General features: G+C 39.8%; 1 protein-coding gene across 3 annotated transcripts in view; it reads right to left on the minus strand.

Moving 5' to 3' along the window:
- Window positions 1-4,533: 4,533 nt before the first annotated feature.
- The window catches only part of Csgalnact2 (chondroitin sulfate N-acetylgalactosaminyltransferase 2), a 40,072-nt gene continuing 29,251 nt past the window's right edge, over window positions 4,534-15,354 (minus strand). For 2 of the 3 annotated variants that reach the window (XM_036182373.1, XM_036182374.1), the window contains 2 exons: window positions 9,651-9,732; window positions 4,534-5,791 (listed from right to left, as the gene is read on the minus strand). In XM_036182373.1, the coding sequence (XP_036038266.1) occupies window positions 5,718-5,791; window positions 9,651-9,732 (156 nt within the window). In that variant the 3' untranslated portion in view covers window positions 4,534-5,717. Of the gene's footprint in view, window positions 5,792-9,642; window positions 9,733-15,354 lie in introns of all 3 variants that reach the window. The other variant, XM_036182375.1, reaches the window with a different exon arrangement.

Below are 15,354 nucleotides of genomic sequence, written 5' to 3' on the forward strand. Positions count from 1 at the left end.
TTAGAAATTACTTATCCTTTCCTCAACCTCCTTCTCTGCCCTCCCCTCCCCTCCCCTTCCCTTTCCCAATTAAAACTTCCTCCCCAGTATTTCCATTTTCTCCTTCATACCACCTATGTTATACTATCCCCTCTCACTTAAGATCTTTCTTTCCCCTCTCCACCAATAATCTCTTTCTAGTTCTATGGATTTTACAGGTACTTAAAATTAAGCATGCACGCGTGTGTGCATACCCTGCCCCCCCAAACCTTCAACATTAAGGTCCACGTATTAGTGAGAATATGTGTTTGTCTTTCTGTGTCTGTGTTGGCACTCAGTATGTTTTCCAGCTTCACCTGTTTACCTGCAAATTTCTTGATTTCACTTTTATGGTTGAATAAAATTTCTATTGTAAGGTACCACACTTCATTATTATTCATCAATTCATGGGCATCTACGTTGTTCTCATGTTCTAGCTATTGTGAATAGAACAGCCATAAACATGGATGGCCATGAGTCTCTATAGCAGGAAATAGTCTTTGGGGATATGCTCAGGAGTGGTATAGTTGGATCATAAGGTAGATCTATTTCTAGTTTTCTGAGGAACTGCTACACTGATTGCCACAGCAGCTAATCAAAATTTTCCCTACATCAACAATGCATGAGGAGTCAACACTGCCCACAACCTCCCTAGCATGTGTTCCTTCGGTTTCTTAGTCTCAGCTATTTTGACTGGGAAAAAAAGATTTCAAAGTAATTTTAATTTGGATTTTTCTGACAGCTAAGGGTGGGTACACTTTAGAAATATTTCTTAGCCATTTGTACTTTTCTTCTGAGAACTCTGTTTTGTTCCATAGCCCAAGTTAAAAACTGGGTTGTTATCCTGTTCAGTTTTTTAGGTTCCCTATATATTATAGATGCTAATACTGTCAGCTCTCTCTATATATATTTCTATATCTATCTATCTATACTATCTATCTATCTATCTACCTATATCTATATCTATATATATATATATATATCTGGCAAAGAATCTTCCCCATTTCATTGACTACCTTGTCAGTCAATTGTTTCCTTTGCAGTACAGAGGCCTTTTACTTCCACGAATGCACACTTGTTGATTGTTGGTCTTATTTCCTGGACTTCCAAAGTCCTACTCAGAAAGTCCTTACCTGAGCTACATCCTGAAGTGGACCCATGATTCTTTCTTTTCTTTCTTTCTTTCTTTCTTTCTTTCTTTCTTTCTTTCTTTCTTTCTCTCTCTCTCTCTCTCTCTCTCCTCTCTCTCTCTCTCTCTCTCTCTCTCTCTCTCTCTCTTTCTTTCTTTCTTTCTTCAGTTTCAGGTCTAACATTGAGATTTTTGACCCATTTGGAATTGGTTTGTGTGAAGGGTGAGAGAGAAAAAAAGTTTCATTCTTCTACACACAGATATCCAGTTTTCCCAATAAAGATGCTGTCTTTTCTCAACACTGTGTGTTTTAGCATCTTTATCAAAAATCGGATGGCTGTAGGTGCAGACTTATAGCTGGGTCTTCTGTTTCCATTTATCAGTGATTTTTATGTGCTAGTGGCATGCTGTTTTTATTACTAGGTATTTGTAGCATAATTTGAAATCAGGTTTGGTGATAACCGGCATTATTTTTATTTTCAGGACTGTTTTAGCTATTTGGGGTCTTTTGTGATTCCATATGAATTTTAAGATTCTTCTCTCAGTTTCTATGGTTATTGCACTGGAATTCTGATTAGTATGGCATTGAATCTGTGTATTGCCTTTGGTTGGAAGCTATCTCCATTATTACGCGGCCAGTGGATGAGCATGGGTGGTATTTCTGCTTTCTGGAATCTTCAATTTCTTTCCTCAGTGTCTTAAAAGTTTTCATGGTAGAAGTCTTTTCACTTCTTTGGTTGGGCGAATTCCAAGATGTTTCTGAGGTTATTGTGAATGGGCTTGTTTTCTTACTTTTTCCTCAGTATGTTTGTTGTTGGCATACAGGAAGGCTACTAATTTTTGTGTTAACTTCGTATCCTGCTATTTCCATGAATGTTTATCAGCTGTAGGTGGGTTTTTTTTTTTATTTTGTGGCGTCTTCAGTTTTTAATGTATAGAATCTTACTATCTGCAAACACACATACTTATGCTTTCCTTTTCTATTCGTATCCTCATTATCTCATTCTGTTGTCTTATTACTCTAAGGCTTCGAGGCCTATTTATTGTTGAACAAGAGTGCAGAGAATAGACACCCTTGTCTTGTCCAATGGAAGCAGATCAAATTTTTCTCCATTTAGTCTAGTGTTGACTGTGGGCTTGTTGTGTATTGCTGTTGCCTTTATTGTGTTGAGATGTTTCCTGTCTTCAGATTCTGCAGGACTTTTGCCATGAAATGATACTGAATTCTGCCAAGGCCTTTTCTGCATTTAATGAGACAATCACTTGGTTTCTGTCTTTTGAGTGTATTTATGCAGTGGATTGCATTTATTGATTTATGTATAATGAACCACCTCTGCAACTCTACGATGAGGTTGACTTAGCCATTTTGGATGATCTTTTTAAATTAGTTTGCAAGTCTTTTATTGAGAAAATTTATATTCATGTTCATGTAGGACAATGGTTCTCAACCTTCCTAATGCTTTGACCTTTAATACAGTCCCTCATGTTGTAGTGACCCCCCCAACCATAATTTATTTCATTGCCACTTCATAGCCGTAATTTTGCCAGTTATGAATAATATAAAATTTGATTGCAGGATGGTCTTAGGCAACCCCCATTAAAGGGCCATTTGACCCCAAAGATGTCATGGCCCACAGTTGAGAACTGCTGACCTAGGAGAGACCGTCTTATAATAATAATAATAATAATAATAATAATAATAATAATAATAATCTTCTTCTTCTTCTTCTTCTTCTTCTTCTTCTTCTTCTTCTTCTTCTCCTTCTCCTTCTTCTTCTTCTTCTTCTCTCTCTCTCTCTCTCTCTCTCTCTCTCTCTCTCTCTCTCTCTCTGTCTCTCTCTCCCTTCATTTTTTTAAGGGTCTTTGTCTGGCCTGGTATCAAGGTAATATGGCTTTGTATGAAGAATTCCCAAAAGATTCCTTCTCTATTTTACAGAAGAATTTCAGGAGTATTGTTTTCAGGTCTGATACAATTAAGTACTACCAAGGACATAAAGTAAACTCCACCAGTGCTGCAAGATGGTCTACTTTGGAAAGTAGTTCAATATATACACAACTAATGATACAGGAATTTTACTCCTACAGAAATTCTGGCATACTTACAAGAGACATGTTTGGTTATGCTCATGATACCAGTTTGAAACAGCAAAAGAAAACAGTAAAAAGTATAAACAACCAAAAGCTACCAATAATATAACAAAAAAAAAAAACAAACCAAAACTTGGAAGCACCACAAACATTATCAATAAAATCAATATCATAGTATATTCATGAAATACTACTCAATAATAAAAATGAATCAATTTGGATATTAACATGGATGAACTTTAAGAACATAATACCTTATAAAAGTTAGAAAACATATAATGAAATAATAACATGAATTCAAAAGCAGACAAAATTAAATGGTAGAGATATACAGAGTTGGGAAACCTATGATGAGAACGAGTGACAAATTATCACAGAAATCAGGTTGTGACTGACAGGAAGAGGGAGGCAGATGTACTAGAAAGGCACAAAGGGCTGTCTCTGGTGCTTGGCAGCAGCGCTGTGCACTGTCTTTGCTCTATCATCCTTTAATGTCACAACCACACACCTTATTGAATTTAGGATATTTTAAATGAGAAAGAAATTAATTTACCACATTTTCATTTAACTTTTGGTAACAAAATACTTTATTGGTACCACTTAATGTAAAAATATAGTAACTCTTTCATTGTTCAGCTCCCATCTTTAAATAAATGCTAGTTTTAAAAAATAGGAGTTAAAGTAAAAAACAATTGATTATCTCAAAACCAAGTCAAAATCCACCTTTGTAAATAATTTAAGTTCCCTAATTTTAAATACCATGTTCACAGTCTTCACAATAAACATGTATAAAGGAGATGCTGGCTTTTCTTACTCCGCAGAAAGCACTTTATGCATCTTAAAAAACACCTAAACACTACCCCAGCTAGGCCCCTCAACAATTAGTTATTATGAAACTGGATTCACTTTAGCACCTAGAAATTTGGCATTTGTAACAATTGAAAGTGTATGACTTACTGAACAAAAATGACTTTTTTCTGGGTTTTCATGGGTTATATACAAATAGTAGGTACCTTTTAAAAGTCAAGGGTTAAAAAAATTATGCATGCCTTTTACTTTGTCTAGTAAATGGCCCAATGATGATAAAATATCCATGTGTGATAAATATTATAGTACAGTCCTATTAGAATATAATTTCTTATTCATCTTGTCTCAATATAATTTACACTTCAATTAAAATAACATTCAATCTGTACATAATTTTTAAAGTACTCTATAATTCATATTTCTATCAGATTACTTTCCTTCCTTCCCTTTTCTCAAACCAGAGTGATTTTATTATATAATGCATTAAATAGTTTTTTTTTTTTCAATGAAACTCCTTCAACTGAAAGAATAATACAAATGCAAACACAGTTGTGGCAAATATTAACCTATTAGAAAATAAATATATATGTACCCATGCTAAATAAGACAGTGCAAAACAAAAGCCATACAAAACCATGCTATAATGGTCATATCTTCTATGCCTCTTCAGGAAGGTTCTGATGCATCTGGCTTATAGAAAAAGATGTTCCCAAACATAGTTATTTTCCTGCATCCCAATGTAATAAACGCTTTGTTTAAAAGCTCTGCATTTACTTGTTTGCTCAAAACAATCTACTGCAGCTTTGACTATGCATTTTGAACACGATGGTAACATAAGGATACATTTATAAACAGACCATAGATTCTAAGCTATGCCTGCTCTACCCACTGGCTTAAAAACAGATATTTAGAGGGAAAGCAACAAGGAGTTAAGGGGATTTGCTTTCTGCCTTCATGATGGGCTGAAGATCTTCATGATGGCCAGATATGCCATTTAATTATTCTCTGTGAAAAAATATTCTGCATGTGATCAACAAGCTCTCATTAAAAAACTGAAGTTGAATGTTTGACTTAGTGGTCAGCAGGTGATATCTGCCTGTGGAGAATGGCAACCAATGTTCTGCTCCCAGTAGGAATGTGCTGACCAACTCAACATCAGCCCAGCACAGCCAGACCAATCAGAACACAGGTACCAGGCAGATCTATTTCAAACTATTTTGGGAACAAATATCAAATTTCATTTTGTCAACTGTTTCAAACTATAGTACTCTCACAAAACAGGTTTTGCATCAAAATACCTGTGTTTTCTTCTTACATCAGTCTGAACTACAAAACACATTCAGAAAGAACATGAAAGCCAGTTTTTCTCTGAAAGAAGCACAGACTCTCAAGCTGGAATTAAGGCTGAATAAACAGTGCTGGTTTGTGGTTCAGACTTGAATGTGTTGATGGCTGTCACCCAGCAGCATCACTGTTTGTCCTGTATGCTTGTTTGCGAAGATGCATCTCTATTTCCTCCCTGAAGACCATCATTCCCAGGTGGGAGTGAGAAGCCTCATTCATGGCTTTGGATTGGATGCACATCCGGTACTGTTCAGGCGTCAGCTCGTCTGCACAGTGTTTCTCATGCCAGAGGTGGAAAAGACCAGGAACTGGAGTCCGAATCACAATGAGATCACCATGTAAGTATTTCCGGTAAAGATGAACATCTTCTCCACCCCAGCCTTTTACTTCCATGTCGAAATCCACCTGCAGGAACAAAACCGACACTTCAAGTGTCTGACAGCCAGAGCATAAACAAGCATCCTAATAGTAAATGTTCTGCTTCAGAGGAAGTGGCCTGGGACAGCACAGAGACGACAGCATAGTAGGATAACTTCCTGGTTTGGAAATCCCACTGACAGCTGACATTTAGACTATGCAAGTTCAACACCAGCTGCTGAGAACCGCCATCACAATGAGTATTTAAGAACACTAAGTTCTACAGAAGGTCAAAGGAGAAGGAAATAAATCACACCCCCACCATTAATATACTTTTTTCTATCCTTCAAGAAACAGGATGTTATGGGTTATAGAAAACTTTCCATAGGGAAAAACACAAGAAATGGACCAAGCTGGAGACAGAAGTTTAAGACTGGGTGCACAGATGGTATCACTCTGGACCACACTGCCACCATCTTCATGAGTTCAGCTCAGCCTGTTTGCAAAAGATACCACAGACTGACTTGTTGACTACTGACCTTCCTCACAGGAGCAGGGAGGGTCGTGGGACCCTCACTGCAGTATCCAGCCCCGTCTCCTAACCAGGGATATACAATCTGCCCTAATTGCAAGTGGCCTCTGGGAGGACAGTACATAGTGTAGGAAGGCCTAGGGAGGGGGGGCAATCCCTTTGGCCATGGGGGAATCTTTATCTGTGCTGAGTGCAGGCGTTCCAGTGTGGCTCCTTAAAGTCACCCATGTTCCAGCCTGTAAGCCCAATGATTCAATGGAGTGAAGCGCTAGACTATACCTGCTATATCCCTGGGGTCTCTGGAGGAAGAGTAAACATTGCTTACATCTTCTTTAGGGAAGGGATTTTAGCAACAGATGGTTTGAAGTCATAGGAATGAACTGGGATTGTTGAAGGAGTTCAGAATAAAGATAAGGCCTAGGTTTAAATACTAAGAAATGCCAAGTTTTAGAGGTTAAACATAGGCAGAAAAAGGTAAATCAGCAAGAGGCTGAGAAGTGAATTCAGGCAAGGGAGAAAACTCTGGAAAAGGTGCCAAGATAGTAGCCAATTAAAGACAGTATTCCAGGAAGAAGTTGCCAGTTGTATGTTACTCAATTAGGGACTTAAAAAAAAAAAAAGAAAGAAAAAAGAAACAGAAAAATAGTTCAAGAACACTGGACACGGTGGTGCACACCTGTAATACCAACACTCATGAGGTAGAGGCAGGGGCATCTTAAGTTTGAAGACAGTCTGAGCTACTAAAGGCTGTGTGTGCATGGGGTGCAGCCGGGTCCAGTCTCCATACTGAATAAATTAAAAAAAGAGAGAGAGTGCGTGCGTGCGCATGCCAGTGGACCTAGCAGCACAAATGGTATAATCTTATTAGCAAAATTCTGATGGAGTAGTAAAAGCAGAAGCTAACTGCAGTGGGTGGCAATGAGATAGAGATACTTTTAAAACTGGGTTCAAGCTAAACAACTGACTTTTAAAAAGTTATTTAACTAATGAGCAATCTGTCTGCATGCCAGAAGAGGTCATCAGATCCCACCAGGTGGTTGATGTTGCTGGAACTCAGGACCCCTGGAAGAGCAGCCAATGCTCTTAACCACTGAGGCGTCTCTTCAGCCCTATTATCCTTTTTTTTTTTTTTTTTTTTTTTTTTTTAAATTTCAGCTGTTATGGAGTGTGTGTGAAGTAATATCTTGTTGGGGGTTTTGTTCTTGGGTTGTTGTTTAGGTCTCAGGGTTTTAGTAAACTTGTGGCTTGCACTGAGAACTTGGTGCATCCTTCTTCCCTCTGCTCTTTCTGAACAGAATTTTGTTTTTGTTTTTGTTTTGTTTTGTTTTCAAAATTAAAAAAAAAAAAAAAAAGATAACAGGGCTGAAGAGACGCCTCAGTGGTTAAGAGTACTAGCTGCTCTTCCAGAGGTCCTGAGTTCTGTTCCCAGCAACCACATTGTGGCTCACAACCACCTATAATGGAGCACAGGTGTACATGCAAACATAGCGCTCATATACATAAAATATATAAACCAATCTTAAAAAGAAGATAACAATACAAACTATGAGGATGCAGAGACATTAGCACTATCATATTCTGCTGGGAGAATGTAAATACACAGTGGCCTTTTGGAAAGCACCTTGGTGATTCCTGAAAAGGTTAACCACAATTACCTGATGGATTACTTTTCTCCTTGCTGTGACTAATACCTGACATGAAGCAATTTAAGGGAAAATTACTTTGGCTCACAGTTCAAGGGTCTATCACAGCAGGCATGGCTGCAGGAGTGTGAGCAATTGGTCACATTTTCTTCCCAGCCAGGACCACAGAGTGATGAATCGTGCAGTTAGATTGCTTTTTTTATTCAGTTTAGAACCCTAGCGCATGGAATGAGATGGCTCACATGTAACATGGGTCTTCCCATCTGAATTAATTCAGAAATTCCTCACAGACATGACCAGAGTTTTGTTTCCTTGGTGGTTCTAAATCCCTTCAAGTTGATATTCAAGATGAACAATCACACCATATAACCCTACTGTAGGAAGGAGAATGAAAAACATATCTCCACAAAAGTGTATACACAAATATTCAAATGTTCATAGCAGAAATACTCATAATAGCCTAAAAACAGAATCCAAGTATCTATCTACAGACAGAAAAATGTGGTATAACCATATAGTGGAACATTATTTAGCTAAAAAAAAAAAAAAGGAATAAAGTAACCAATACATGGCACACAGCTAAATCTTGGAAACATCATGATGGGTGAAAGAAATCAGTAACAAAAAGACCACGGGATGTGCAACTGCAATTATGTTAAGTGCTCAGAAGAGGCAAATCAATAGGAAGTAGATTAATGGGTTTGGGAGTGAGGGAATTGGTGGGCAATGGAGAATAATTACTAATGGGCATATGGTTTCTTTTAAGGGTGGTAACAGTCTAAATTGATTGGTGATAACTATACAACTTAGGTAACTGTACATTTCAAGTTGGTAAATTTCACATGTGATCTGTAAGTCAGTGTAGTACTCAAAACATTACAATATTGTTACAGCATACAAAAATCTGTTTTTGAAAGACAGTGAGTACTTACTATTTTACATGTTAAAAAATCAGGGTAATGCCATTTGCTTTATCATTACTTCTTGTTTTTCCATTCTTCAAGTATTATAATGATAAAGAGACAGACTGGAAGGACTTAAATAAATGGCTAACTATAAAGTGAATTTATTAAGGATTGAGACTATCACAAGCTATGTCCTGTGGCTTCCACTGCACTATGGAGACAGAGACACTAAATAACCTGGAGTCATAGGACTCGCTCACCAGACTACTCTCTGACATTTTACTTTTTGTGAATACGACTAAAAGTGAGGGAAGAGGGAAATTAAGCCAGACCTTTCACCACTTCTTTGGGCTAGGGTAGACAATGTCTCCAGCTCCCACTTCAGAGATGCCCTCTTCCCCTCTGTCTTCACACTGGGATTCTGCACAGTACTTAAACAGAAAACTGAAAAGGGCATCATCGCTGAATGAAAAAAATGACTAGGTACTCCACCGTTTCTTGAGCCGTGACCCTACTGACACGATAGTGAAGTCACATGGAGCTCTAGAAGAGTACGCCAAACAACTTCAGCCCAGTAACATGCAGTCCAGAGTTTTCTTAACGTGGTGTGTTTGTTTTAAAGAAACTAGTAAATTTAGTTTTTAACTTTATAACTCCACTTGTACTAATCTAAGACATTAATTATAAACTTCACTTTACCTTTCATATTTCAGATATAACCTTACAATTTAACCAAAAGTACTCAAATCTGATAACTTCTGGAAAATGTCATAAGGCCTAGACTAAACATAAAGCTCTATTCTTAGATGTAATGCATACGTACGTACCAATGGTCAGGAAATCTGATTGATATTGACAAGTCATCCCGAAGCCAAAATCTCTCCAAAAACCAGAATCCTTTTTATGAACCTTATGTTAAAGAAGAAAAAAAATCAATTTAATCTTTAATAACTAGAAGTTTTAATCAGTAATTAAACCATTTTACAAAAGCTGTTTGTGCTGTCATTTATGTGACTGACAAGGGATCATATGAACTTACTCTGTTACAACCTTACAAACCAATAAGACTCTAATCTGCAGGAGCACAGGCTTTCTGTCTCCTGGAACTGAACTGAACTCAGCCCCGTGCAGAGTCCGGGCTGAGTTAATAATAACAAGACAGCACAGTCCTGACGTTAGCGGTCTCCTGAGAGGATGACAAGAGTTACATGTATGTGCACCACAATGTGCCACGATCACCTGTACACACACACCTTATCTGGGTGTTACCACCACCCATCCCCAACTTCTTTGGTACAGTTGTGTTCTGGTAATTCTTTGGTCCTATACAACCTGTGAGTTTTAGGAAACCCCTGTCACCTGTGGCCTCTCAACCAGGCTTTGTACCTGTAAGACAGTGTCACCCCACTTTATTGAAGTTGATTGCTAACAGGTATTGAGACAGAATTCAAACCAACAAGCTAAAAGGGAGGGTTGTTGGGCACATTAGATGCTTTACTCTTCGGAGAGAGTTTGTTCTTTTTATGTGGCATAAGCAAGGGGCCAACAAACTACTGCCCTGGGCTAACTCTTGCCTGCCACCTGCTTTATAAATAACTTTATCATGACAAAGTTTTCACAATACAGGGAGAGAGAGCCACACAGTTAAAACTGGACCATTTGGCCTGGAAAGCCTAAAATCTCTCCCATCAGTTCTTTACAGAGTTTGCCAACAATTGGTAAAGGTACAAAAGAAGTTTGAAACTACCAAATCCTTTTTTGCCATGAGGAAAGCCAATATTAAAATTGTTGCTGTTGAAGTCCTAGTGGAGAAACACAAAATTAGGGATTTGTAGGAAAGTAGCAAACCAAGATATATTCATTTCAAAAAGGCTGTGCCACATGCCAAGACCAGGGGAAGGCGGGACAGAGGAGAAGCCTAGTCTGTGTGATGGTTTCTTACATAACACTCTGAGCAGGTAGAACTTTGAGCCGGGACCTGAATGAAGGAAGAGGAGAAGCAGTGAAGCCAGGAGTGGAGCATCCACAGAGCTTTGTTTAAGGAGTCTTCAGCCAAGAAAGGAGTGACTGTGGCAAGAATACAGTAATCGAGACCCTAAGGTGACCCAGAAGAGGCAAAACGCTAGGATGAGAGTGAGGGGGACGGCTGAAGGAGCCCTTGTCAAGGGGGTGGATCGGCCCTCGTCACCACGGAAGGGCAGGCTGGTCCCAGGAAGTTGTTTGTCTTCAGGCCTATGGGGCAGGCAGCTCTTCCACTGGGAATGGCAGAGGCTTGGGCAGTAAGGCAGACAGAGCTCTTGAGAGGAGAATGAAGACCTGGATGCTTATCTTTTCCGAGTGAAATAGGAAGCAAAGCAAGCTGAAGGTGAAGGCTTCTGGGAGGGGCAGGGATCAGCATGACCCCAAGGACAAAGAGTGGTAAGACGTAGGGTGCAAGGCTCCAAGGAAGCCCAGGAGCCGAGGCCTGGACTCAGACATCTAAGGCAGAATGTGTGTGGAGAGGACTATGGTCTACCTCCCGGGGCCCGGGTGACAGTCATCTTTAGAAAGGTTGGGGTCCTGTAAGATAACACTGTAGAGAACAGCAGACAAAGGAGGAGAGTACACAGCAAAGTACCCAGAGCTACTCAGGCCCACTGAGTCTGGCCTGGGTCAGGACATGAAGGTAAGGAGAGCTAAAGCAAGGTACATCATGCAAACTGTGAGCACTGAGACAGCTTCCTGCAGAAACGAAGCAGAAGTTGGAATCTGACTGACAAGGGAACCAAGGTAAAGATGTCAGACAAAATGATAGTTCTCCAAGGCCTGCAGGTAAGAAGATCAGTAGGGACTAGGGAGTAAGACTCAAGGAGAGGTATTGTAGCCAACAGTCTACAACTTATCTTGTAGAAAGCTATGGAGTAAGTATTTCCGGGTCTAAGGAACATACAGTCTCATAGTTCTTGTACTGTGAAAACAGTCACTGACAATAAATAATCAAATGAGTAGGCTGTGCTCCAGTAAACTTTATTATGAACACTAGGATTTCAACTTCATGTAATGTTCATGTGTGATAAAATATTAATTTAAAAACCATTAGTATTTTACATATAATCCCCAACTTGTGGGCTCTATAAAGTAAGGAAGACACCAGGCATGGTGGTGCACACCTTTAATCCCAGCCCTCGGAAGGCAGAGACAGGTGGATCTCTGTGAGTTTAAGGCCAGCCTGATCTACAGAGTGAGTTCCAGGGCCTGGCTTGAACTGCATAGTGATACCTTGTCTTAAAAAAAAAAAAAAAAAATCAGGCCGGGCGTTGGTGGTGCACGCCTTTAATCCCAGCACTTGGAAGGCAGAGGCAGGCGAATCTCTGTGAGTTTGAGGCCAGCCTGGTCTCCAAAGCGAGTTCCAGGAAAAGCGCAAAGCTACACAGAGAAACCGTGTCTCGAAAAACCAAAAAAAAAAAAAAAAATCAGTTCACATTAATTAAAGAAGGATAAATTTTAACCACAAACCACAGCAGCTGGCTTCTGACCTCTGGCCTAGGATAAGCAGAGCCATGTTACTGGCCCAGTGTGTTTGGTCATATGGTTTGGCTTTTATCCTAAAAGCAGTAGAACTTCTCTGAAGAGCTGTAGGAATAATGTGGATGTTTTTGAAAATCACTTGCTAGATAAGAGAGTAAGTTAGGAAAGCCGAGACAAGAGGCCACTTATGAAGCAGTAATTATAGGTGAGGATGTAAAGCTGGCAGTGTACCCGGAACAGAGAGGAGTGGATGGAAGGGGAAAGAGTCAGGGAATGGACCTAAGTCAAAGTGACTGAACGGGTGGCAGTGAGAACTACTGCCAGATGACACAGGCTGCGTCTTCAAGGAGGGGTTAATGATGGGCATCCTCTCAGATGGAACCCGGGGGAAGGGCTGACCCAGAAAAACAGTGTGGAGTTGGGCTCAAGCCACTGAAGCAGGAGCCACTTTGAACACAGAGAGCAGGAAGATGGAGCTTTTCAGAGACTAACAATGGTAACAAGGTGCAGACGGTCTGAAAATGCTGCTGTACAAAACAGGAGAGGAGAGCAGAAAAAAGAATGAGCCAGGCAGCCGAGGGCTCTGCTCAGTTGGGAACTGACAGACGAAGACACACTTTTTAGTTCCATTTCCTTGAAGAGGGCATGTTTTCCCCCTCTAAAATATAAAGTTCTCTTACAGCAGGACTTTCACAAATTCTGATCATTCCTACAGTATAATTAGCACACAGATCAATGCCATGCATATGGTCAACATTTGATTTGTATGCTGAATGAATAAATAAATGAATTTATAAGTACAGTTTTACTGACAGAATAATTTCAATATTCTTTTTCTTTTGAAATGGTGCTGAAGACTGAACCCGAGTTTGACTATACTAGCTGAGACTAGTATGAAAATTTCTTATGTAGCCCAGGCTGGCCTGAGACTTGAGAGCCTCCAGTCTTCTCAGCCTGTCAAGTACATGCCTGGCTTAAAGTCTACTACCTCTTTAGTCAAAATACAACAATGGAGAATATTAAAGAAAGCAAACTACCTATTTTGACATCTCTACCCCATTGTAACTCTGATTCTATACATACTATGACTGTGAGGGAAATATGTTCTTTAAATTTATTTTATTTATTTTTTTGTTTTGTTTTGTTTTGTTTTGTTTTTCTGAGACAGGGTTTCTCTGTGTAGCTTTGCGCCTTTCCTGGAACTCACTTTGGAGACCAGGTTGGCCTCGAACTCACAAAGATCCACCTGCCTCTGCCTCCCGAGTGCTGGGATTAAAGGCGTGTGCCACCACTGCCTGGCTAAATTTAGTTTTTATGAAAAACACTTCAAATGTTATCAGTCTAGAGAAAAGGATTAATTAGCTTTGTTTCATCTTGAACTTATTTGGATTTTTAATCCCAGTTGTTAATACTTACTGCACTACTACATTGCTACATGAAGCAGTCAGGCTAACCATAACCTAAATATCTAGCCCCCACCATCCTATCCCCAGGAATGCCAGGTTCACAAAGGCAGCTAGCAACACGGAACCCTCCTTGAATTTATATAGTAACACACATCTACCATGGTTACAGCTAAGTCCTGATCTTTCTTATTTTCATTCCTTTCTTTTCCTCAGTTTCTACATCTGGTCCAACAACAAGCTATCAGTTCTGTTTCCAAATACTATCTAAATATCTGTGCAATTAACACCTTTTGCACAGCTATAACCACACCCCAACTTCCATCTACTGCAAAAGTCCTACTGGCTGCTTCTTGCCAGAGTTACAGTCTTTCTTCTCTCTAAATGCTAACCTGTACCATACAGTGCGAACTTCTTCTAGGGGTTCCACTAGTTGGATGTGACCTGGCCCAGCACTGTGCCTGCACCATGCCGGCTGTGCTCCAACCCCCAGAGCTTAGCTGCTTCCTTCCAGCCACTCCATGGCTGTCAATAGCCTCATCCCTGAAATGCCCTTTTGACTGAACGCAGCACAACAATCACCTCATCAGTTTTTACAACTTGGTTTGTTTTAATCATGTTTATTATCTGACTTTATTTTTGTCTTCTTCCAGAATAAAGATCTTTGTGAGCAAGGTAGGGTTCTCAGTGAAATACAGTGCTTGGCACAGAACAGTCCCATCCTATTAGATGAATTACTATCACAGAGGCAGTCTGTGCAGTACCTCAGAGTCAGCATGCAGCACACTACCTGGGCCCCAGTCTGGTCAGTTTACCAGATACAACAGCAGCACAGCTGTGCTCTCATCTGTCAAAGGGCGTCATGAAAGCATCCATCACAAAGGTTGTTAGGAGGATTAGAGGGGCTAAGACATAGGCCAAACAGAGCAGTACCATATACACAGGAAAGGGCACAGCAACATTAGCTGTTATTCCAGTCTCCTGTTTGGGCATGATGTCACATTTTTGTGATGGCCAGTACTTGAAAGACTGAGGCTTAAGTCTGAGTCCAGCCTGCGTTAGACAGTAAGTACAAGGCCAGCCTTAGCCTATATAGTAAGACCCTGTCTCAAAAAGGAAGGAAGGAAAAAAGGAAGGAAGAGAGAAGGAAGGAAGGGGAAAAATTCCAAAACAACAATAATAAAAAGTCATCTGGAAATATACCCATGTCAATGTCTTGTTGGTTTTTGTTTGTTTGTTTTTTGAGACAGGGTTTCTCTGTGTAACTTCCCCGACTATCCTGGAACTTACTTTGTAGACCAGGCTAACCTTGAACTTACAGAGATCCACCTGCCTCTGCCTCCTGAGTGCTGGGATTAAAGGCCGCCTGCCCAGCTACACGTCTCAGTTTTTAGTGTTCCATGTCCTCCATACTTACACTTTGGTATTTACTTTATTTACATTTCATGCCCTCCTCTTGGTATATAATACTCACTATAGTAGGTACTATTAAATTTCTTATTAGAGTTTTACTTGTGTTTAATGTTGTCAATTTATGCACACTGCTATTCTAGGCTCTGATTATCTGCTCAGCAGAGATCCCAGGAGTAGATATTACTGATAGCAGAGATGAATTGTTCAA

The sequence above is a fragment of the Onychomys torridus genome, chromosome 3 (assembly GCF_903995425.1).
Source record: "Onychomys torridus chromosome 3, mOncTor1.1, whole genome shotgun sequence".
In the NCBI taxonomy this organism is placed as follows: domain Eukaryota; kingdom Metazoa; phylum Chordata; class Mammalia; order Rodentia; family Cricetidae; genus Onychomys; species Onychomys torridus.